Source organism: Mustela lutreola, chromosome 7 (assembly GCF_030435805.1).
Source record: "Mustela lutreola isolate mMusLut2 chromosome 7, mMusLut2.pri, whole genome shotgun sequence".
Taxonomy (NCBI): Eukaryota; Metazoa; Chordata; class Mammalia; order Carnivora; family Mustelidae; genus Mustela; species Mustela lutreola.
This window is the reverse complement of record NC_081296.1, coordinates 87,997,334-88,022,675: the sequence shown is the minus strand read 5'-3', so window position 1 is coordinate 88,022,675 and position 25,342 is coordinate 87,997,334. Positions and strand designations below refer to the sequence as shown.

The 25,342-nt window shown below is 37.5% G+C and overlaps 1 protein-coding gene across 9 annotated transcripts in view; it reads right to left on the bottom strand.

Annotated features, from left to right (window-relative positions):
* The window catches only part of NUBPL (NUBP iron-sulfur cluster assembly factor, mitochondrial), a 251,719-nt gene that overhangs the window by 142,118 nt on the left and 84,259 nt on the right, over window positions 1-25,342 (bottom strand). For all 9 annotated transcript variants that reach the window (XM_059181857.1, XM_059181860.1, XM_059181851.1 and 6 more), the window contains one exon: window positions 9,841-9,931. In XM_059181857.1, coding sequence (XP_059037840.1) covers window positions 9,841-9,931 — 91 coding nt within the window. The remainder of the gene's footprint in view (window positions 1-9,840; window positions 9,932-25,342) is intronic.

The window sequence follows — 25,342 nt, the reverse complement described above, 5'->3', positions numbered from 1 at the left end:
GCTGCCTTCAGAGTCAGACTGCAATTTACACCATTGGTTCTCCTGGTTCTCAGGCCTTTGGACACATACTAGAACTACACAAAACAGCTCTCTTGAGTCTCCAGCTTGCTAATTGTAGGTCTTGGGACTTCTCAGTCTCCTTAACCATGTAAGCCAATGTATCTATCTGTATCTCTTGATTCTGGTTTTCTGAAGAACCCAGATTAATACAGGTAGCTATGGCACTAAACTGCTTTGAAAACAAAAGTAACTGCAAAGATGGCAAACTCATCTGAATTCTTAGTGCTCTAGAGAGTATATAGGAAAAGGAAAAAAAAAGTAAAAACTATGAATATAACTTTGCTTCTGGTTGATAAAAGAGTAGCAGGAGCAGAACTGGCTCTCTAATAATCACCACCACTACCCCCCAATACACATACTTTAAAAAACTGAACAAAACATGTAAAAGTATGTTTTTAGACATGCTACAATAGGTAGGAGGACCACGATCCCTAAAAGAAGAGAAACAAGAAAATGAGTCCTATGACTGCTACAGTATACTGCCCTAGAAGCAGTTTCCAGGCTGTAGCCCAGAGAGGGGAAATTCAAACGAACCCCAGTAAGCTTGCTGAGCTGAGACAACAGAATCAAAGTTAGGCAAGACAAAGGCAGCTAGAATTTATAAGGCAGAATATCAGAGAGGGAGGAGCAACACAAAGAACTCAAGAGAACCACAGAGGGTACCTATGGAGTCCCTGGCTGAGTATTCATCTGCATAGGAGTGAAAGAAAATTCCACAGGACTGACGAAAGAATCAGTGGAGGGCTGTACACTGTACAATTCCCCCAAATGGCACACAGCTGGAATACTTACATTTCCACCAGCCAAAGAGGAGAGATCTCACAATACATGGTAAAGTGTTCAGAAAGGTACTGCTATAGTACTGGAGTATATTAGCCATAGACTAAAGACTGCTCTGGACCCACCCAGGCAAAGTTTAAAAGAATCAAATAGATTACAAGTAACTTAACTGCATACAACAGAAACTGGCAAACTTTTCAGTAAAGGACAAGACGGGCTTTTTTACATGGACAGACCTCTAGAAGTGGGCAAAGTGTGTTAAGATATTTATGACAGTTGAGGCTGAACAAAATCATATTCAATTAAAGAAGGAAATACTTGGGGAGACCTTGCCAACTATCTTCCCAAAACCATTCCCATTCATTATATAAACAAACTAAGGCAAGAAGAGTTTAAAACAACTTGCCCAGAGTACACAAAAGTAGTAACATAAGCTATAGCCAGGATCTAACTGCAAGCCTCTTAGACTCTAAAGCCCTACTGTAGCTTACTGCCCACCTTGTAATAAGTCTTTTGCTCTGTAACAGATAAATTCCATCAAATCATGCTATTAACCAATTAATGCACTTTCTGTTACCACTGACCATTTGTAAAGATAGGGAAAAGCAGTTAACATGTATTAAGAACCCTTAAATTTATTAACTCACTTATTTTTTCATACTGCCTTCAAAGTTGTGGAACTTGCCCAGGAATACACAGCACTGAGTACTGCCATGGGAACTGGGGGGTGGGTCAGCCTGAATGAAAGCCCAAGATCTTTCCAACACAGCACATTGGCTTAAAAGAAGCACAAATGACAGTCCTCAGATCAGTTCAAAGAAAAGGAGTAAAAGAAAAAGTACATCCCAAACCACAGAAAGGGAAAAGGGAATATAAACAGAAAAAGGGATGAACAGAATTTGAGAAGGAAAAACAGTAATTGAGAAATATGATATGTTCTCTCTGTACCTTGCCACATATTATTTCCCCATTTCCATTAAGGTACAATTTAAGTCTAGTATCTTCACGGAGCTATTCTCCACTTCCCCAGCCCTCAATCTTACCCTCATGGGTCTCCTGTATCTCCTTTAAATCAATTATGTGATAGCATAGAATACATTATATTGCTATTTCTGAGTGTTTTATTAATCAGGTTACAAGTAGCTTGAGGACAACTTTGTATCTTACAGTCTAGATTCCAACATGAATGCAGTGTTTTTGTTGACAAAAATCATATTCAAGTATTACATTTTTTTTAAAATTATTTAGAAGTTTTTTAAAAACAAGTTATTGCCCCAGGCACCTTAATGCCAGTACAGTAAACAAAATAAATGGAGAGAAAAGAACTAGTTCAAGTCTCTACAGGATTGTTTACAAAGTGCCACATCTAAAATATTATTTCCAGACTTCAAACATAAACTTTGGACCACTCACTTCTACATCATTTTTTTAAAAAAGGAAAAAAATGAAGCAAATAATTTTGTGAAATCCATAATAAGAATTACTAAACTAGAAAGTAAGACTTCCGATTTCTGATTAAAGAACCTTCCATTAAGCCAACAGTTCTCCAAGTATGGTCACTGGTCCTCTGGAGATCCTCAAGAACCTTTCAGATGATCCAACAGGGTAAAACTATTTTCATAAAAAATTAAGATATTATTGGCTTTTAACTGAGTAGACTTTTGCACTGATGGTTTAAAAACAATAGTAGGTAAGACTGCCAGCACCTCAGTAGAAACCAAGGCAGTGGCAGAACCAAACTGTATTTAACAGTCATCATATTCACCACCATGCACAACAGTAAAAATAAAAGCCAATTTCACTCTAGAATGTCCTCAATAAAGTAGTGGTAAGTATTTAATTTATGAAATCCTGACCCTTGAATGCATGTCTTTTTAACAGTCTGTGTGACAAATGAGAAGTACACATAAAGCAGCTCTGCCATGTACGGCATTCCAATGGCTGTCTCAGGGGGAAAAACACCTGTGTAACTGTTTAAGTTGCAAGCTAAACAAGATGTATTTTTTTACAGAATACCATACATTAAAAAAAAAAAAAAAAGACAAACTGAGAGACACATGATACTGTTCAGATTCGGATACAGCCCCCAGTTACTACTACCATTTCCAGTGTCATCTGAGATTACAAAGAAACAAAAGTCAGCAGAGAGGAAGGAGGAAGGTTATAGAGCAGACAAGGCAAGCCTCAGCCACTGAAGACAAAGGACTATTTTGGGGTGGAAGTAGCAGAAGGATGGGAGATTAAATTATGATTTATAAATACATCCCACATACATATTTTGTTTATGACAGATGGAATATCACCCATAGTTTAAATGTTTGTTTTTTGTTCAATATCAAAATTTAAAACAAAATTTAAAAGATAAATATAATCTCTTTCTCTCTCTCTCTCTCTCTCTCTCTCTAATATGACCAAGTCTCTTACTCTTTTTTGTGCCTTATGGTTCAAAGGCTTATCAGGGTCCAGATCTGGCTGGCCTACATCACAGAAAGATGCTAAGCGAAATAAATCAATTAGAGAAAGACAATGATCATATGATCTCTCTGATATGAGGAATTTGAGAGGCAGGGCGGGGGTCGTTGGGGGTAGGGAGGGAAGAAATGAAACAAGATGGGACCTGGGAGGGAGACAAACCATAAGAGCCTCTTAATCTCAGGAAACAACCTGAGGGTTGCTGGAGGGAGGTGGGGGAGGGATACGTGGCTGGGTTATAGACATTGGGGAGGGTATGTGCTATGTGAGTGCTGTGAATTTATAAGGCTGATGAGTCACAGACCTGTATCCCAATAATACACTTTATGTTAATAAAAATAGATATATATGTATACACACACACACACACACACACACACACACACACACACACACATATATATATATATATATATATATATATTTTTTTTTTTTTTAAATGGGTGCCTGGGTGCCTCTGTCATTAAGCATCTGCTTTCTGCTCAGGTCATGATCCCAGGGTCCTGGGATCAAGCCCCACATCAGACTCCCTGCTCGGTGGGAAGCCTGCTTCTCCCTCTCCTATTTCCCCTGCTTGTGTTCCTGCTCTCACTGTCTCCCTCTCTGTGAAATAAATAAATAAAATCTTCAGAAAAAAAAAAAGAAGAAGTTCCTCTCTTTTTCCATGATCCTCTGTTCCTACCTTCCCATAGTACATAGGGTGCTAACATTTTCCATGTCCCCCCCAGACTGTAAGCTCCTCAAGAACAGAGTTTACATCTTACTCATCTTTATTCCTTAGAACATAGCACAGTATCATTATAGACATGTTCAATAATTGCTTCCCAAATGACTGATTTCCCAATAACCATATATGCTTGATAAAATAAATTTCCTCAAGAAGCAAAACGCAAGTTGTACTGTCTTCGAAAGTAGTTGGAAGACATTGTTAAATTTAAATATAATTTTAAATTATTACCTTATTTAGCCACTCTGAAAATGTTTACTTACTACTCCCTCCTAAAACTTCCTCTTGGCTTTTAAGGGGCAGCATTTTCCTTGTCTTCTTTCTACTTCTCTGGTCAGTGCTTCTCAGTCTTTTTCTAATCCCTTTAGGTTAACCTCCCCAAATTCTACCCTCAGTCCTATACCTGACTCCATTTATAACCCTTTCGGGCTATCAGATAAGTCAGAATTTCTCAACCACAGCATAACTCACATTTTGGACCAGGTAACATTTTATTGTAAGGGGATGTTTAGTGCACTGCAGGGTGTTTTAGCAGCATCCCTGGCCTCTACCCACTAGATCCCTCATTTGTGACAATCAAAATTCTCTATTCATTGCCAAATGTCTCCTGAGGGAAAAATCACTCCAGGCTGAAAATCAGTCATCTAAACTAACAACTTCAAATATCATACACATACCCACACACTGCTAACTCCCAAATCTGTATTGTTAACCCAAACCTCTCCTGAACACAATATATTCCAACACCTGTTGACTCTCTTTGGACATTAAATTCAATAAACCTTAACTCATTACTATTTTCCTCAAATTTACGCCTTTTTCCTCTCTGCTCTATCCTGATGAATGATACAACTATCTAAACAATCACTCAACCCAGAAATCCAGGAGCTGTCCTAGAGACCTTTTTCCCAGTAATACTCAATGAATTACCAAACCCTATTCTTTCAATCTCTTGAATATCTTTCAATTAGGACCCTTCCCCTCCAGTTCACAGACTTAAATCAAGCCTTATCACATCTCACCTGGATCACTTTAATAGTATCCTAACTGGCCCTACCCACCCCCACCCGGTGGGCCTAATATCTTTCCTCCACAACACTGCCAAAATGATCTTCCTAAGATACAGAACTGATGTCACTCCCTTCCCTAAAATCCATGACAGTTTCTCATTGCCTGTGAGTTACACTTCAGTTCCTCGAACAAGCACAAAAAGGCATTTATGGTAAGACCATCACCTATCTTTCTGGGCCCAATCTTACTCCTACAACTTCACAGAGAATCTCCACAGTGATTCCACAGAAGAATAGCCACAGAGATTCTTCACTTCTGCCATACCAAGCAGTTTGCATTCTGCGGGCTTTTGACACATGATATTCCTTCTGCCTGGAATCTCCTCCTCCCTTTCAATCCCCAACCCCCTCTTACAACAAACTCCTGGCTTATCCATTTTAAAAAATTTAGCTCAAAAATCATTCCTCCAAGAATGACTCCTCTCTAAATTCCCTGCTTTAGAGTCCTCATCTCGGTTCACAAAGAAGCAAGCCCACACTTATTTTATAGCATTTACTTATGCTTATTATGCTTATGATCACTGGCTAGTCTATCTACTATAAGCTCCAAGAGAATGGGTATCAAACCTTATTTGATCTGACAGTCAACAAATCAAATATTTCTCATGCTTACTAACTATACAATACGCCCATTAATATTTGCTACGTAAACAGAAATACCTCTGCAAGTGTTCCACTCTCCCCAAATCACGTGTTCACCAATGAAGCTCCTGCCTTCCTTTTTAAGACCGAATAACATTGTATTCTATGCGTATACCACATTTTGCTTATCTAATCATCTCCCAATAGATACGGGATAGCTTCCACGTAATGGAATAATGAATAGTGAATTCATAATCGTAACAGTGAATAATGCTACTATGAACATGGGGATATAAAAACTATCCAATTTTGACAAGAAAAATCTCATTCCAATGCATTACCCTGTATGCACACCACATACACAAAATCTAGAGTAGAGATCCAGAAGGAACGTGAAAAAGATTACTTCTTTTTTTTTTTTTTTTGTAACATGTCTAATCTCTTCTAAGTTAGCCTAACCAAATCTAGACTATCAAAACCCAAAGGAGAAGGAGAAACTGACTCTGAGCAGGGAGCTCAAAGGTAGCTCAATTCCAGGGCCCTGGGATCACGGCCTAAGCAGAAAGCAGATTCTTAACCAATTGAGCCACACAGGTGCCTGGGTCTTTCACCTTCCAAACTCATTTTACACCCTGCTTTTACCTAATTACTTTCCTAAATGCTTTACTTTCTGTTAACAAGAAATAAGAAAGAAAGAAAGAAACAAAGAAGAAAGGAAAGAAAGAAAGGGAGGGAGGGAGGAAGAAAGGAAGAAAGAAAAAGAAAGAGAAGAAAAAAGAAAAGAAAAGAGAAATGGTGACATTTATGGTATGTGAATTATATCTTAATCAAAAATAAAAATAAAGCTCTGTTCTCCTGTAAAAAAAGGAAAAGGAAAAAAAAAAAAGAAATACATTTTAAGTACCCCTAAAAGGTTTCTAAAGTACCCAGTAAATTATTAAAGTAACTATGAATCAGCAATAATGAAGTCTATTTTAAAAAGCAAAAATTTGCAAGGCACATAAATAAAAATAGAGTATTAAAAATAAAATTGCAAGTTAATCCTCCCACTACCTAACAATAGCAAGTTCTTTTAATTTTTCTCATCTGAGAGAAGATATTGAAAATGTGCCAAAAATTTTGAAAAACACTGGGAATGATCAGAGATTAGGAAATAAGAAAAAAAATTTTTAACCTGGAATCAGACTAGAAAAGAGAAACGTGAAGTACAAACAGCCCTAAAAGATATGGCATATTACAAATGTACCATACCACTAGTCTACACATCTTAAGGACAGCTCCCTGATATAACTCAAAAAATGAAAGAGACATAGACAAACACCCATTTATCTTGAGGGAGGTGTTAATCATAAACACAAAGTTTTTTTTTATTTTTTCAGTGTTACAAAATTCATTGTTTATGTACCACACCCAGTAATACGTGCCCTCCTTAGTACCCACCGCCAGGCTCACCTAACCCTCCACTCCTCTCCCCTCCAAAACCCTCAGTTTGTTTCTCAGAGACTACAAAGATTTAGGACCTGCCGATAACAAATCTTTCACAGTTTTTCTTTATTGTTAATTAGATAATTTTTTCTGCAATAGAGAGTATAACAGGATAAATTAAAATGTTAAAATACAGAAATGTCAAAATGAGGCCAATTAGTATAATGGTGGCAGGTTTATCTAAGATTCAAAAAAATAATTTATAAGTTTGGGCCTTTAAGAATCCACATTCTTTTAAGTGAATGCCTTAACCATTCAGTTTATTTCTTGGGTGACTTAAGATCAGCTTGTCAACACAAAAGAAGTATTCTTTTAAGGCTTTCCAAGATTTCCAGTATCTCATCTTTACCAGAAAGCCTATTTAATGGCAGCCAATTTGCAAACATCAAATTTAAGATTACAGCTTCAGTAAAACAAGAAGAAAGAAATTAAAGTTCATTTCAAGTATTTATGTTGGCATAGACTGAACAGACTACTTAAGAAAAAACTGACACCAGGGCTCCGTTTTGCCATCACTCATGTGCTGCTGCACCACTTTTCACAGTACTTTAATCAAGAGACAGACATAATAAGTCTATCATTTAAAGTACACAAATTCATTACTCCTTTGTGAAAGTTTGACATCTTGGCATATGTCACATATTTGCAAACTAAGTATGCATTCCACTGAAAGGACAAAGAAAAAAGAAGCTAGAATAACTTAGCTTTTTAAGTTTATATTTTCATCAAACAAGAAAACTAAATGGGTGTTTATGATATAGGACTGCTAGGGTCAATTTTATCATCACTACATCTTCAAATTTCCTATAATTATTCAGAACTTAACACTGTAATTGACTCCAACAACAAAAACACAAACAAAAGCACATTAAATAGCAGACAGTGCCTAATTAACATTTAATGACAACAAAATACTTCTATTATTTACACAGATAATCCAACAAAAACCCTATAGTAAATAGTCATTTTGTTCTAGATCTATGGAAAAGAAAAAGCCCAATAAGAAATGAGAAGAAATTCTTCAATTATATACTCTAGTTATAATTTGAAATACAATTTTCTTTAAACATTCATTTGTTTGAGAGAGAGAGAGCACACATGAGCACAGACAGGGGAAGGGGAAGAGAGAGAGAGAGAGAATCTTCAGGTTGACTCCCCACTGAGCACAGAGCCAACGCACAGGGCCCCATCCCAGGACTCTGAGATCATGACCTCAGCCTAAATCAAAAGTCAGCTGCTTAACCAACTAAGCCACCCAGGCACCCCTATAATTTGAAATAAATTTGAATAAGTTAATTTCATTCACTTAAAACCATTTTTCAAGAAATTACAAGTTTTCCCAATACTTTTTTTTTTAAGTAGTCTCCACAGCCCAATGCAGCCAGGCACCCCCATCCAATACTTCATTCTATGATCACAGCATCTCCTTGTTCTTTTTTTTTTTTATTTTTTTTATTTATTTATCTGATAGACAGAGATTACACGTATTCAGAGAGGCAGGCAGAGAGAGGGGGAAGCAGGCTCCCCGCTGAGCAGAGAGCCTGATGCGGGGCTTGATCCCAGGACCCTGGGATCATGACCTGAGCCGAAGGCAGAGGCTTTAACCCACTGAGCTACCCAGGTGAGCCCTCTTTGTTCTTAATGCTTTATATTTTCCAGCTTTCCAAGAGAGTGTAATAACAAGCAGAGTAAATATTAAAAGATTTACTCAAAAAATTACTGTCCTGGGGCACCTGGGTGGCTCAGTGGGTTAAAGCCTCTGCCTTCGGCTCAGGTCATGATCCCAGTGTCCTGGAATCGAGCCCCACATCGGGCTCTCTGCTCAGCAGGGAGACTGCTTCCCCCTATCTCTACCTGCCTCTCTGCCTACTTGTGATCTCTGTCTGTCAAATAAATAAATAAAATTTTTTAAAAAATTACTGTCCTATTAATAGCAGTGAAGGCTGGAAAAATAAACTAATGTTTTGGGTGGTTTTTTTCAAAATACCTTAAGACAAACATGACAAAAATTTGATTAGAAAAAATGTCTGCTAACACAAATATATACTTTCTATTCAAATACTTTCAAACATCCAAACACTTAGTGTAAAGAGATAATGATCACTGACTATGTGCCATGCACAAGGTCAAATGCATTACACTTAATAGCAATTTCTTTTTTTTTTTTTTTTAAGATTTTATTTATTTATTTATTTATTTGTCAGAGAGAGAGAGAGAGAGAGCACATAAGCAGGCAGAATAGCAGGCTGAGGCAGAGAGAGGAGGCTCCCTGTCGAGCAAGGAGCCCGATGCAAGACTCGATCCCAGTACCCTGGGGTAATGACCTGAGCCAAAGGCAACGGCTTAATTGACTGAGCCACCCAGGCATCCTGCAATTTCTAACTGAATGATTTCTCACAGCAAAATTGTTAAGTTTATTTTACATAAGGGGCAGAGGCGAGGTACAAAGAGGTTAAACAATTCAGCCAAAGCCACACAGTCAATAACAGAGCTAGGATTCAAACCCAGACAGTGTGGCTCCATTTCTGATTTCAGAATTACCATACTACACTATGCTGAAGGTACACAGGGTACATGGCAAAATGCCTGAAACTCAGGAGTTAATTTAAAAAAAAAGGCATAACTATTATGTCTAACTATATTATCTAGCTTGTCTTTACTTACTCTGTGATAATTCTGGACTTCCTTTCAGATTCATCATCTTTGGAATCGAAGGGCCATACACATCCACATCGAGCAAACCAACAGCCTTTGACTAGAAGGAAACAGAAATTATTGTAAGATTATTTCCACTCTTTGTCAATGATAACACACACAGCAATAGTAAATCTAACTATAAAGAAGAAAACTCGCAAAATATTCCAAAATCCTAACCTAAACTTTCTCAAAGCAAAAGTAAGGTAAAAGATCATAAACTACTTAGATAAATACTTCTTATTGGTTTACCAATTTCTTCTGGATAACTGAGGAGAGAAATTCCCTGCAAACACTTTACACATTGTGCTTCAGATCTCCCATAGAGTCTCAAATAGACTAAGACCTTTTTGGTCTGAAGACTTACAATTTACACAAAGACAATGTTAAAATAATGACATACAATGGCAAACAAAACCACAGGAAGATGGAGCATCAACCTTTGGAAAGCCCATACAACACACCTAAGAATACAAAATGAAAAAAAAAAAATCATGGGACTAAGACTTAATAAAGCAAGTGAGAAATTCTGACACAGACCCCACATGGAAATACTAATGAGGACAGTGGCAGACATAATACAGAGACAACCTCTTACATGGAAGTCACAGTTAAACACCCAACGTCCTCTGGAGAATTCATAAACAACTAAAACTGTTTTTCATTGACGACGCATCTACCTACCACGGGCAGAATAACCTGATTGTCCTCTTTACTAGTTGCCAGTTCATCAACGACATAGCCAATTAAAGGGAAACAAAATTCACTATTCCCAAATATGTTTTTTTTTCTTCTCCCCCCCCACCCATTTCTCCTTTGATGGGAGTAAATCAATCTGTTACTGGTTTTTCCATACATGAGCAAACAGAATGCTAACACTAACTATATGTCTTTGAGTTATGTTTCACCAGGACTTGGAATCTCCTCCCTCTCTCTCTCTGTATCCTGGCAAGATAAAATCCTTAACCCCTCAAAAAAACCTTTTTTTAATTAAATAATCCCCCATCTTCCATGTTATTTACCTATTTCCAGACACAAAATTACTTTTTAAACCTTGCTCTCTGGTTCCTATTAATACATAAAATAAGGTACATTCAACACTTATGTCCCTAATTTTATACTAAAACTGCAGTTCTCAGAAAATCATTTAACGTCCCTGTGTGACTCACAGAACCTGAAGGACTAGGGATTAAAATCTGCCTCTACCAAAATCTCAGCTTACTGTAAAATAAGTGAGAAAACAGGAAGAATACTTTAACTTTAATAGAAAGATAGCATATAAAATTTAGGTTTAATGCATTTAAGTATTAGCTTTAAAAAGGGTTGGAATTCCCAATGAAAAATTCTGACCAGGGGCGCCTGGGTGGCTCAGTGGGTTAAGCCGCTGCCTTCGGCTCAGGTCATGATCTCAGGGTCCTGGGATCGAACCCCACATCGGGCTCTTTGCTCAGCAGGGAGCCTGCTTCTCTCTCTCTGCCTGCCTCTCTGCCTACCTGTGATCTTTCTCTGTCAAATAAATAAATAAAATCTTTAAAAAAAAAAAAAAAAGAAAAATTCTGACCAGTTCTGAACTCTTTTTTAAACCATAAACTGATTTAGTTAAACTAAACTAGAACAGAATTAAATTTATTATGGATAAAAAGATTTTCAGGGGTGCCTGGGTGGCTCAGTTGGTTAAGTGTCTGTCTTGGGCTCAGGTCTAGGGATCCAGCCCCATGTCAGGCTCCCTGCTCAGTGGGGAGTCTGCTTTCTCCCTCCCTCTTATCCCACTCCTTCTCTCTTTCTCTCCCTCTCTCTCTCCAATAAATAAATAAATATATTTTAAAAAGAGATTTTCAAATGAGGGAGACTAAAGCCTTATGAAATGTGGGTAACTGTTGATACTATTATCCAAGGGTCTGCTAATGCTAGAACTATTAAGGTAAAGAAGCTGAAGAGACTCCATTCTAGAAATACTCCGTTTTTCTAGTAGGACTCATTTACTCATGATCCATATTTGCCTCTGAATAAGCCAAAGAAGCTCAGTTCCCACTGTAAGAGGGAAGCAAAAAAGTTAACCATTCTCTGAGCTTTGTCCTAAGCCCCAAATACCTGATAACACCTAAGAAGAGCTAGATCCCAAATATGTTCCAGGACATTAGCTTGAACAAACCTCAGCTGACACTAGCACCAATAGTGCTACCTTCAGTAATTTATGAAACAGTGCCTATTGTTCACTTGACTCTCACCTTTGATCAGACCCTACCCTGGATTCCCAAAGGAATACATGCCCTAGACCCCTTTCCAATATAAAAACCCTAGCCCCAAGCAACAATGAGACTCATTCTGTTTTCCTTTCCAGATTGCCCAGACAGACCATCTTGTTCTGTCGTTTATGCTATTCAATAAACTCTTTCACTTTCTCTAGCTCATGTCTGATTTCTACCCTACACACAAGCCAAGGACTCTCTTGGCTGGTCCTGTGGAGAACCCCCACTCTGGATCCTTAGACCCAAGCTGCCTACACCAAGTTCACAAAATAATAAATGTCAATAAAAACAAAAACTATTCTAACAATTTTTTCTGCTTTGTTATTTATATTAATGTTGGTTTTGTAATAACTTGAAAAGGTTAGGTCCCAGGTTTCAAACTGATTTCCTAAAAATAAAGTCAAGTAAAATAACTTAACTTCTAAGTTTATTTTCATGAAACAAGGAAATAACTAAGTGATCCTTCTTGGGTCAATTTTTTCATCCCTCAGTCTTTAAGTTTCCTTCAAAATGTTAAAGAGAATCTATCATCTATTTGTCCTGAAAATATGAAAACCATGCTTATCTAAACATTCTTGGCATCAAGCTCAAGATCTGCCCCAAAATTTGCTGTGGTAAAAACAGATTTTACACACACCTAGATGGCTATTAATATACATAATAACATAAGAATAAAGGGGGCAGCCACAAGTATGCTCACTCACTCTCTTAAAAAAAAAGAATAGAGGGTGGAGGGGGAGAGGCCATTACAAGATTTTAGAGTTCCTTTGTTTCCTAGAAAACAGAGCCAAAGATAAGAGAATCTTCAGTGTATTAGGTTCTCTGCATACTCTCCCTAGGAGTAGTTACTACTCACTGACCTAAATTTAGTACCAAGGTTTACATATATCAAAAAGGAAACAGAAAGGAAGGTATGAAGTTCAGGAAGAAGAGAAGACAAGAAGGACAGGTAAGAAGGGAGGGAGGAAAAGATGGGAAGTTAATCAACAACATTATATTAAAACATGGATAAAACAGACCTCTACAGCCAGTTCTATGGACAAATTAGAATTCAGAATTTTTTTTTTTGGTTAATTTTAGGAAGAAAAAAAAAGAAAGAAAATTTTTAGAAAGCACGCCATCCTAAATTACCCAACTAAACACCTAAACTTCCCCCTAATTATACCCCCTTATTGCTTGAATTCCTTCTTGATGCCAAGTACCCTAAACATTTTATTTACATTTCTCCTTGACTACTCATAGCAATGGTGCAAGGTGGTATTATGCTTACCTATGGATGAGAAAGCTGGAAACTAACACTCAAAAGTGTGTGTGTTTGTGTGTGTGTGTGTGTGTGTGTGTGTGCGTGTTTTAGAATGAAGCAGAGTGAGAAATTAAACCCCAAAATACTAACTTCAAAAATCTCCATCAGAACTTTAACACGGTCTGACTACAAAAAGTTTAGATATATGGCAGGGGGTCAGCATGCTTTTCCCTAAAGGGCCAAACAGTACTATTTTAGGCATTGGGAATCATATGATCCACAACTACTCAACACTATCACTATAGCACAAAAGCACAGACAGTATGTCCATTAATGAACACAGCTGTGTTCCAATAAAACTTTATTTACAAAAACAGTCAGGATATGGTCCACAGATCACAGTTTGCCAACTTCAATTTAGAAAATAAGTTTTCGGGATGCCTGGGTGGCTCAGTGGGTTAAGCCACTGCCTTTGGCTCAGGTCATGATCCCAGGGTCCTGGGATCAAGTCCTGCGCCGGGCTCCTTGCTCAGCAGGGAGCCTGCTTCTCTCCCCGCCTCTGCCTGCCTCTCTGCCTGCTTGTGCGCTTTCTCTCTCTCTTTCTCTCTGACAAATAAATAAATAAAATATTTTTTAAAAAATAAAATAAAAAATAAACGTTTTCATGACCAAGTTATTCAATCACCCAACAATCTAATTTTGGTTTTGCCAAGAGCAGGTAGAACACAGTCATCTCTTTTAATGTCAGAGGAGCTATCTCATTAAAGATTTACTTCCATATCTTTAATTGGGTAGTTTTTAAAAGCAATAAAGAGCATACTTTTCATGCTGTTTCACTGGAACTAAGCATGTCTTGAATATCATGAATAAAATTGGTGTCCATTAAACAAAAACACTGAGCCTATACTAATTAAATCATATTGTACTTAGAATTGGCATAGTTCCTGGACCAGTAAAATTACCATAGCTACAAAAATTACCTTGAACATATTTTCAACTCAAGAACTCAATAATGTTCAAAAAGTGCCAAAAAAGCCTCGTTTGTTTTTCATAATTTACTCCATTGTTTTTAAATAGACTCCTATTATAGGTGTATAAATAGTCTGTTAATTTAAATTTTCAGAGTTTTATACTGTAAGAACACAAATGAGCAAGATAGAAGGCTATAAATAAATATATGCAGCTGAGTGTCTAACTAGCTAAGTTTTATGAGTCCCTTCTACCTCATTCCTCCTGAAATATTCAGTCAAGAAAGCTCCAATTAGAACTTCTCTTATATTTAATTTCAGCCAGGCTTAAGAGAATAGTCACATAAAAGTCCCACCAAATACACAACAGATAAAAATGATTAGCAAAAATAACTATAAACTTACTATCTTAGAGTGTGATTGCCCAATCTTTAAAGTTGTCATAAATGTAACCTAATATGTTGGTACCTAACATTACACTCTTTTTCTGACTCTCCTGAAGTTCTCAAAGTCTAGCAGATGACATAAAACAAAACAGACCAAACTCCAAAATACTATTTAGATTTTGGGATTTCTTTCTTTACAATTCATATCACCCTGTAATATGGCAGATTTACTCAGAGTGATTATACTGTTTCATTACTACCACATGAAAGCTATAATTTGAGAGCCTACAAGTCCTATTTTCTTGTGTTGGGTTTCAAAGGCACCAATAACAGTTTTAATACTGCTTCGTTCTTTCAACAGAATTTATATTAAAGATCATAAAACTTCATGACATGTTCCTTTTATCCTTGTCATCTGCTAACAGATCCCACCAAAAAACAAACAAAAATAATTTTAGAAGGATCTCACCCAATTATTTCTAGGCATACATCTATTTAAGACTAAGACCTACCAAAAGGTTTTCCTTTCCATAAAAGTATCTAGTTAAGGGCGCCTCGGTGGCTCAGTGGGTTAAGCCTCTGCCTTCGGCTCAGGTCATGATTCCTGGGATCAAGTCCCACATCGGGCTCTCTGCGCTGTAGGAAGCCTGCTTCTTCCTCTCTTTCTCTCTCTCTGCCTGCCTGCCTGCCTACTTGTGATCTCTGTGTGTCAAATAAATAAATAAAATCTTAAAAAAAAAAAAAGGAAGAATCATCATCTAGTTAAGAATCTCATGATTCCCTGCACATTACATTTCACTTAATCTTGGACTAGCATTTGGGATTTAAGTTCAGTCAAGGCTCTTCTCTTTCTGCCTTGTTTTAAGTCAAGCTGCCATTCACTAGAATTTCAATCTCTTGGTAGAGAAAAATATGTTTCTTAATTATATTAGCTAAAATTAAACAAGAATCTGATGGGGACAAAACTAATGGCTAACGAACGGTTAAACAAGGTGACAAGGAAACTATTTCCTCCTATTTACTAAAGGACTGTCTAAATCTTCAAGTTTGGTAACGAAAGAGGAACACGGGCAACATAAAGGTAAAAAGGAGCTATAAGGAGCTCAAACTTCGGCTATAGGAGCACAAACAGAGATAGATTCATGAAAAATATACAACAATCCCAAATGATTAACTAATTACTTGCGAAGAGCTGGGGGAAAAAGCAGAAACAGAAGAGAAATAATAGATTTCAAATTACAGACTATTTTAGGGCAGAAGGAAACTTAAAGAGATCATCTTAGTCTTCTGTTCACTTTTTAGTGGTGAAGCAACAGATCCAGAGATAATGCCACAACTGGGTCTAGTATCCAAATCTCTCTCCAACACACAATAAAGCCCAAATGCTAACAGTCACCAGCCATTCCCCTTTATCTCTCTCATCTCATCCTCTATCCTTTTCCTCCTTTTCCTTCCATTCCACAGACACCGCCCTCCCCGCCCCCCACCCCCACAGCATCTTAAACACACGAAGCATGCATCTGCCTTCTGCAGTTGTTCCTTCAGCCTACAATCCTGTTCCCCCAGATACCCACCTGGTTCTCTCCATTACTTCCTTCAAACATCACTGCGTAGTGATGCTTTCACTGGCCACCATCTAAAATGCAGTTTCTTCACCATTCTACTGGACATTTCCCCCTCCCTTCCTACTTTTTCTTTCTTCTTAGCATCTCTACTGATACTTAACATATGTATATTTACTTACTTGTCTTATTAATTGTGTCTCCCCAGTAAAATGTTAATTCCATTACAGTAAGGATTTCTGTATGTCTTGTTCTACTGTACCTAGAACCTTGAACAGTAGGCAGTCATAGAGACCCCGTGTTCTACCCCAAGAAATTCTGCTTCAGTAGGTGTAGGCTGGGGTCCAACAAACTGCATTTTAATGTTCTAAGGTATAAGATGACTACGATGTGAAAAACAGTAATATAGATAATACAGGAAAGAGTAAGACAAAATTTGCAGTTAGCGGGACGCCTGGGTGGCTCAGTTGGTTAAGCAGCTGCCTTCGGCTCAGGTCATGATCCTAGCGTCCTGGGATCGAGTCCCACATCGGGCTCCTTGCTCGGCAGGGAGCCTGCTTCTCCCTCTGCCTCTGCCTGCCATTCTGTCTGCCTGTACTTGCTCTCTGCCCCCCTCTCTCTCTGATAAATAAATAAAATCTTAAAAAAAAAAAAAAAAAAAAAAAATTTGCAGTAAGGGCACAAGCCTTGGAACCAGCAGGATCGTGGTAATGGTAATTTATAGTAAGCAACAGTAACACTGAAGAATTTAAAGTGTATATATATATAAATAGACATAGATATAAAAGAGTAGTTAACATTCTGCCATATGGGTGAATAGTCAGTCACATATTGCATGGGACATATATATACAAAAATTATTCGCTGTTTATCTGAAATTCAAATTTAACTGAGTGGGGTGTCCTATATTTTTATTTTCTAAATCTAGCAACCCTACCCTGGCATCTCTCATCAACAGTGCAGTCAGAATGATTCAGTTAAAATGTAAGTCAGATCATGCGTGCTCAAAACCCTCATTACACCCCCAACCTTCCCCCATTTCACTCATGTAAAAACCAAAGTCCTCACAATTCACCACACTCCACATAATCTAGCCAGTTCCCTACCTCCTACCTCCCAATTCTGTTAATTTCATCACCTATTACTCTCTCCACTTCTAAGCCAAGGAGCCAATTGCCTTTTTACTGGCCCTTGAACAGAAAGCTAGACATGCTCCTATCCATTTGCCCTTAAACTGGCTGCTCCTTTTGCTCGACAGACTCTTCCCTCAGAGAGTCATAAGTCCATTTTCTCATCTCCTTTAAATCTCTGCCCAAATACCATCTTTTCAATGCAGCTTACCCTAAATCTACCTTCACCCTCAAGCACCACCCCAACCCCAGATCACTTTTACCACTTTCTACCTCTTTAGCTTACTTATAATGTTTATTATCTATTTACTACAAACTCCTTAAGGGTAGGGACATCTCCAGCACCTTAAACAGTAAACATTAAATAAATATTTGTTCAGTGAATGGATGGATGAATGTTCAGTGAATGGGTAGGGACATCTCCAGCACCTTAAACAGTAAACATTAAATAAATATTTGTTCAGTGAATGGATGGATGAATGGATGGACTAAAAAAGAAATGAACAAGCCTCCATTTGTTCCTCTACACAATATCAGGATAGTTACTATATGATCCCTAAGATCCCTCTTCAGCTTTAACATTCTATGATTTCATAAAAGTCCCTCTTCTACTACTTCTATACAAACATTTTAACTTACAGGATTTAAAATCACATAATGTATATACGGCTAAAAGTATTCTGGTGTTAGAGAAAGATTTATATCCTTGCAACCAATGCCTAACCTAACCACCACTTTTCCCAATGAAAATCCATGTCATCTTCATTTTTCTATTGATCTCAACTCCAGAAAAACAGGACTTCCAGAAAGAAGATCTAGTGCAAAGAATGGCTACGGTGGGATACAGTAAATAAATAAATAATCAAAGTATAATAGATAAATCTTTGAAAACAAAAGCCACAAACATGGTATGAGAGGGCCCATTAAAAAGAGAGCAACTTTTAAACCTGCTCACTAGCAAGATTAGGTTCAGTAGAGTTTCGAATATAAAATGGCTGCACCAGACTTCCATTGTGGTTTTTTTCCTTTCCAGAACAAGATAAGTAACATATTATTTAACAAAAGGCAATTCCCTTAAATTCCACATTTTCATCTAGTAACAGAGACAGTAAATCACAGATAAAACAACTTAATATTAAGAAAAGAAAAACCTTAAATCCTTGGCCTGTATAATTCAAGGCGGGGGAAAGATATTATTGTCCTCAGTCAAGTCTTCAAATACAGAGAATAATTAGCCTATTATCACTATGGTAATTCATAAAATGCTGAAAAAGATACTTCTAGACAGTAAACCCTAAAAATAAGTCATCGCATTGTTACATCAACCAGCCAGTTTTTTGCCAGAATCCAAGCCTACAAACTTAGAAACCTAACCAAACAAGAACCTTTCCTAAACCAGATAAAGTACTACAGCAAAAGCACTGAAAACCAACATCAATTCCTTTAGAATATTCTTAGCTAGACTGCAATGCAGGGGAAAGCATTTACAATTCTGAAAGCAGCTCTTCCAGAGAAGAGCGATAGAGCAATCACAGGAATTGGATGTGAACAGAGCACTAGATCCACCCTCCAGACTCAAAATCATAGGAGCCAAGCAGCTGGTTTTGAAACCCCTTCTGCTCATTTCCTCTCAGTGGCCTGAGAGGAAACTCTGCCCTGCTGAGGATGAAGAGCCCTCCTTATTCCTCAAGGAGATGGGATGGGGGAAAATAATTTACTGAGAAAAAAAAAATTGAGAGAAGTAAAATGAATTGGTGAGAACCAAATTAGGGAAGAGGCAGGAGAATAATTAAGAAAGAAAGATAGATTGTTCTGTGAAAAAGATCTGGGTAACTTCTTACTGGACAGAATCAGATCCAGAAATTCAAATGATATGCAGCAGTTTTGCCACCAATATGTTATACATGAAATGAAAGTAAGAAAGAATATACCAAATGTAAAACCAGGGTAAGTGTTCTAACTCATAATCGAATTCAGCAACTTCCATGAACAAAGTGAGAGAATGAATTACTGGCAGCAAGCTGCATTTTCCCAAAAGAAATTTAAAAGGTAGGCCAAAGGGTACTGAAGAGGAAACACCCAGCCAATAGATTCTTTAGAACTATTCAAAACAAAATTGCTACCGCTTCTAATTGGAAATCTCAAAGTATGTTGTGCATAAAGCTTCCTGAAACCATGTAGAAAATAGAGAAGAAGGGCAGTTTTAGGCTTTTTACCTATCTGAAGATTATAAAACAATATTTCTATTTCATCCTGTTGGGTGAGTGTGGTATATTGTGTCTGTGTGCTTGTGGAGGAAGAGGAAGAAAAACCAAGGAAGGATTCCTAAAAGAAGATTGGCTTTAGGATTTAGTTTAACATACTTCCACCCCTCTGTTAAATAATTTTATTAAAATTGCCTCATCTTGGGGCGCCTGGGTGGCTCAGTGGGTTAAGCCTCTGCCTTCAGCCCGGGTCATGATCTCAGGGTTCTGGGATCGAGCCCCACATTGGGCTCTCTACTCGGCAGGGGGCCTGCTTTTCCCTTCTCTCTGCCTGCCTCTCTGTCTACTTGTGATCTCTCTCTCTGCCAAATAAATAAATAAAAATTTAAAAAAAATTTTTTTAATTGCCTCATCTTTTATTTTAATATTTGATTTTAAGTTCTTACTCAGTACTCTGAACTATTATAAAAGATGCCATAGAGGCAGACACATATGTCTCAAGTCAGTTAATACGATTAATATACATTAGTGGTTAAAATTAGTTAACATTACTATCTCTATTTTCTATAAAATGTGTGAACCTTGGGGATCTGGATAATCTACTTAATCACAGATAGCATCCAGATCATAAGTGAAAAAAACAATTATGAAAAATCCTCAAGGTACCATTATGATTGTCATCTACAAAATGATGTTACAAATTACATAGATATGCTATATACTTATACATATTATATATTTAATTATATTTATATACTATATTATATAACAAAATATAAAACTTACAAACTAATTTGAATTAAATAGCTGTTGCAATATACAACACATTTTTAAATATCTCCATTACCTCTTGATGTGGTATTTTTTTTTTAAGATTCTATTTATTTATCTGAGAGAGAGAGAGCACAGAGGAACAGTGAGAGGGAGCAGAAGACTACCCAGTGAGCAAAGTGCCCAAAATAGGACTGGATCACATTACCCTGCGTGCATGACCTGAGCAGAAGGCAAACACTTAACCAAATGAGCCATCCAAGTGCCCCTTGATGCAATATTTTAAAGTAAAGGTCAACAACAGATTTTTTTCAAAGTATTAACACCCTACTCAAAATTCAAAAATGGTTAATTTATTAATTCTATTGCAAAGTAGCAAAAATGTTTTTCTGATAAATGAAAATTGGTATTACTTAATACCATATAAATCTCATAAGTGATTGCTATTTTTAGAATTTTTTTAATAACTAACATACTAACGTCATAGTCGAATGCATGAAGAAGCAATCTAGGATTTGCATCACTAAATAAATGCGCAATGGGATGCCTGGGTGGCTCAGTTGGTTAAGCCGCTGCCTTGGGCTCAGGTCGTGATCCCAGCATCGGGCTCCTTGCTCGGCAGGAGCCTGCTTCTCCGTCTGCCTCTGCTTGCCACTCTGTCTGCCTATGCTCACTCTGACAAATAAATAAATAAAATCTTTTACTAAATAAATAAATAAATGGGTGATTGATTACAGATAAGTTGCTAATCTCATGGAACTTTAGTTTATTACCGATAAAATAAAGATTAAGAAGACACCGACCTTATAGGAGTTTTGTGAAATTACAGAGCAACATAAATTCGTGAAATGTAAAGGAAAGCTAACAACTATATAGTACTACAGACCAGGCACTTTCTAGAGACTTTATGTATGTTAGCTTATTTAATCCTCACAACAACCTTTTGAAGTAGGTGTATAATAATCCTCAATAAAGAAACCGAGGCACAGAAAGGTTAGTAATTTACCCAAAGTCAGGAAGCTTTAAGTGCAGAACTGGGACACAAACTCAGGCAGCGTGTCTTCAGAGTCTACAGGTAATACTACAACATGCTGTCTCTGTCCAATGAAACAAATTAAGTCAAATTCCTCAAGCAGCATAAGTTCTCAATGTTAGTGCCTTCCCTCCCTTCCACCAAAACCCCTTTATACACTGAAACTGGAAAAATAAGCATTCACTCTCAACAAGGAGTTATTCCCCACACAAGACAACCACCTAAAAAAAATTCTCATTATTAACCCAGGTAACTACATAAGCTTTGAGAGTAACAAAATGATCCTTAATGTGCACTTATTACTTCCATCTGAATTGATACTGTTTTTTGTTTTTTAAGATCAAGAACTATGTCTAGTTTAAGGTTTTATATGAAAACACTGTGAAAAATAGCCTCTACTATTATTAAGTAACATATTTCACAGAAATTGGATTTAGAGTTTTTGGTATACCTGATTTTTATAGATTGTACAGAACAGACGCAGCCAAAAATGCAGTTAAGAAAACAAAGACTCTGGGAAACAAACTGAGGGTTACAGAAGGGAGGGGGTTAGGGGGTTGGGATAATGGGTAACGGGCATTAAGGAGGGCACGTGTTGTGATGAGCACTGGAAGTTATACACAACTAATGAATCATTGAACACTACATCAAAAACTAATGATGTACTGTATGTTGGCTAATCGAACATAATAATAAACAAATAAACAAATCTTTTTAAAGATGTAAAAAAAGGGGACAGCTGGGTGGCTCAATCAGTTAAGTATCTGCCTTTGGCTCAGGTCATGGTTGCAGGGTCCTGGGATCGAGTCCTGCATTGGGCTCCTTGCTCAGTCAGCAGAACCCTCCCTCTGCCTGCTGCTCCCTCTGCTTGTGCTCTTTCTCTCTCTCTCTCTGCCAAATAAATAAAATCTTTTAAAAAACAATTTTTTAAATGCAAAAAAAGAAAACAAAGATTCAAATGCTCAAGACTGGAAGATATTTGGCTGGACCAAAAGGAAATCAGCTACTGATAACAATGGATACTAAGAGAAGCAAGCACCAAAAGAAGCAATTTACTATAGTCTGTTTCTTATTTGCCTTTTGTTGTAGTTGTATAGAAATCTGTGTTTCTTTGCTAATTCAAATATGTAGTACTTACTACAGGATAATACCCAAAAAAACAGTGGTTTTTTTTTTTTAATTTAATTTTTTTTCAGTGCTCCATAATTCATTGTTTATGTACCACACCCATTGCTCCATGCAAAAAAAAAAGTGATTTAATGAATGTTTACAATGTACCAGTTACTATGCTAGACACATTGCATACGTATCCCTATATTTTACAATAGCTCTATATAGTAGCTACTAATGTTAGCAAAACCTCTGGCTCAACTATAGACCCCAACAATTAAAACCAGTAACAAACAAGACTGCTTAACTCATGCTCTAACTAAAAATCATTATGCTTATTTCTAATTGCACTTTCTTGAGGCACTGACAAGACATTCTACAAGGACCAGAACATTCCAACCACCAAACCAGAAAAGTCCTGACAGCAAAAGAATGCCTAGACCACACATCCTCTTCCCTGCCCATAATTGTGAGCTGAACACATACAGAGTCCCCCCACCCATGACCATGCACTCTCTGCCTGCTCTCTTGGCATACCCCCTGAATATCTCCTGTAAAACTCTAGATGTCCATCTTGCCGGTGGAGAGGTCAGTTGGTAAGACTTGACCCTGCCACCTGTCCTGGCTGCCAATATCTCAAATAAGTTTCTCCATTTCTCTTTTCCAAATCCTCATTTCTTGAGTGACTGGTTTCTCTTGCAACAAGTTTATTCGAGTTTCTTCAGCAAAAGTGTTGGCAAATCCAGCACAGGGGTTATGCTTTCAACTTCTCTAGGCCCCTCAGATTAGCCAGGACAGAGCAACTGACCACAGCAGTGCCAAGGGGCACCCATTCATTTCCTAGGTTAGCAATTGTGGTATATCATTTGGTAACATTAATAATAATATTACTATTATTACATATATCACAGGTAGGGGGCCTCAGCTCTGAGAAGTCAAGTTCACAGAGTTAATAAGTGAAGAGCGGGGATTCAAATACAGGTTTGCCTAAAACTGAAGTCCACACTTTCCCTACCAAATATATCCAAACCGAGCTGTGTATCAGAATTACCTGGGGATCTTGTTAACAAAATTGATGGTCAAATCCCAGACCTAAAAATATCAATTCCCAGAAATTCTGATTTAACAAGCTCCCGAGGTGATTCTGATGTAGCAAGCTGGCACTGGTCCTAGAAGTAGCACTTAAAAACTGCCATGCTACCTCCACTTCCTCCTCCATGTTCCATTACATTAGTAATTAGAAAGTAAGATTAAAGGGTCCTAGGAATCAAGTTTTATGGACAATAAATGTTATTAATAGAGTAAGGACCCAATTCAATTTCAAATTGGGAAATACATTATGGTAAATGGCATCACCACCTTCTCATTCACCACCAAAGCCTAGAGTAGTCCTTAATCCCTTCTAACCTATCTATTAAATCTGTCTCTTCCTTTGCCTTTTTACTACTAACCACAGGATATTAGCATCTGAGGACTGCTGGTTGTTAGCCCCCTGAGAAGCCTTACCCCCACCCCTTCTTTTCAAAGGCAGAACACACCTCCTAATATTAAGGTGTAAAATGTCAGATTCCCCACTTTCCCTTGCAGCTAAATCAGTCATAAGATCCAATCCTGGTTAATGAAACTTCAGAGTGCCTAATGAAAGTTTTCTTCCCTAACAAAAAACCATAAGAAAACACACGCTTTACCTTCTCCTCTTTATGACTAAATGAGACAGCCATGGGTGACCACAAGGATTAAGCCAAAAGAAATGCAGAAATGCTACCTGATAGAGCTGGGCTTCCTTTTAACCAACTCTGTAACTTCCACATTTCTTGTTAAGTGATTTAAAAAAACAACAACAACTATTTCTTAAGTCAATTTTAGCTGAAAAGTCAACTCTCACTTTGGCTATTGTGACAGTATCCTTGCCACCCATCTGTCCTAATTTGTTGTTCAATATCACTATAAATCTTACCTCTGAAAGCATAAATTTTATCACGTATTGTGCATTAGTAGAAAACTTTTTAGCATATCCCACTGATTATAGGACAAAATCCAAACTCTTTTACAAAACATAAGCATCCAGTCTATCTTCCGTTCGACTCCCCACAAGCCCTCTGGTCCCAATACACCATACACTAGCCGTACAGATTACTTCTTTTTTTTTTTTTTTTAAAGATTTTATTTATTTATTTGACAGACAGAGATCACAAGTAGGCAGAGAAGCAGGCAGAGAGAGAGGAGGAAGCAGACTCCCTGCTGAGCAGAGAGCCCGATGCCTTTCCAAGGCTCCTTTCCAAGACCCTGGGATCATGACCTTAGCCGAAGGCAGAGGCTTTAACCCACTGAGCCACCCAGGTGCCCCCATACAGATTACTTCTGATTCCAATACCTCCTATCATGACTTTGCTCACATAGTAACTTCAACCTAGAATTTTCTTCTTTTCTGCTATTCTTCTACCTGCCAACATTCTACTTAATTTTCAAAATACTGCCTTTGCTTAAAACTGGAATTAATTCCTCTCCATTATGGTATTAACACATTCTGTTTATACCTACCAATTACTATGCTTGCTGCATTCTTCCTCATACATAAATAAATACATGTAGGGTGCCTGGGTGGCTCAATGGGTTGGGCCTCTGTCTTCGGCTTAGGTCATGGTCTCAGGGTCCTGGGATCAAGGCCCGCACTGGGCTCTCTGCTCAGCAGGAAGCCTGCTTCCCCCTCTCTCTGCCTACTTGTGATCTCTCTCTGTCCAAATAAATAAATAAAATCTTAAAAAATAAATACATAAATCTTTTTTTTAAAAAATTTTTTAATAAATAAATAAATA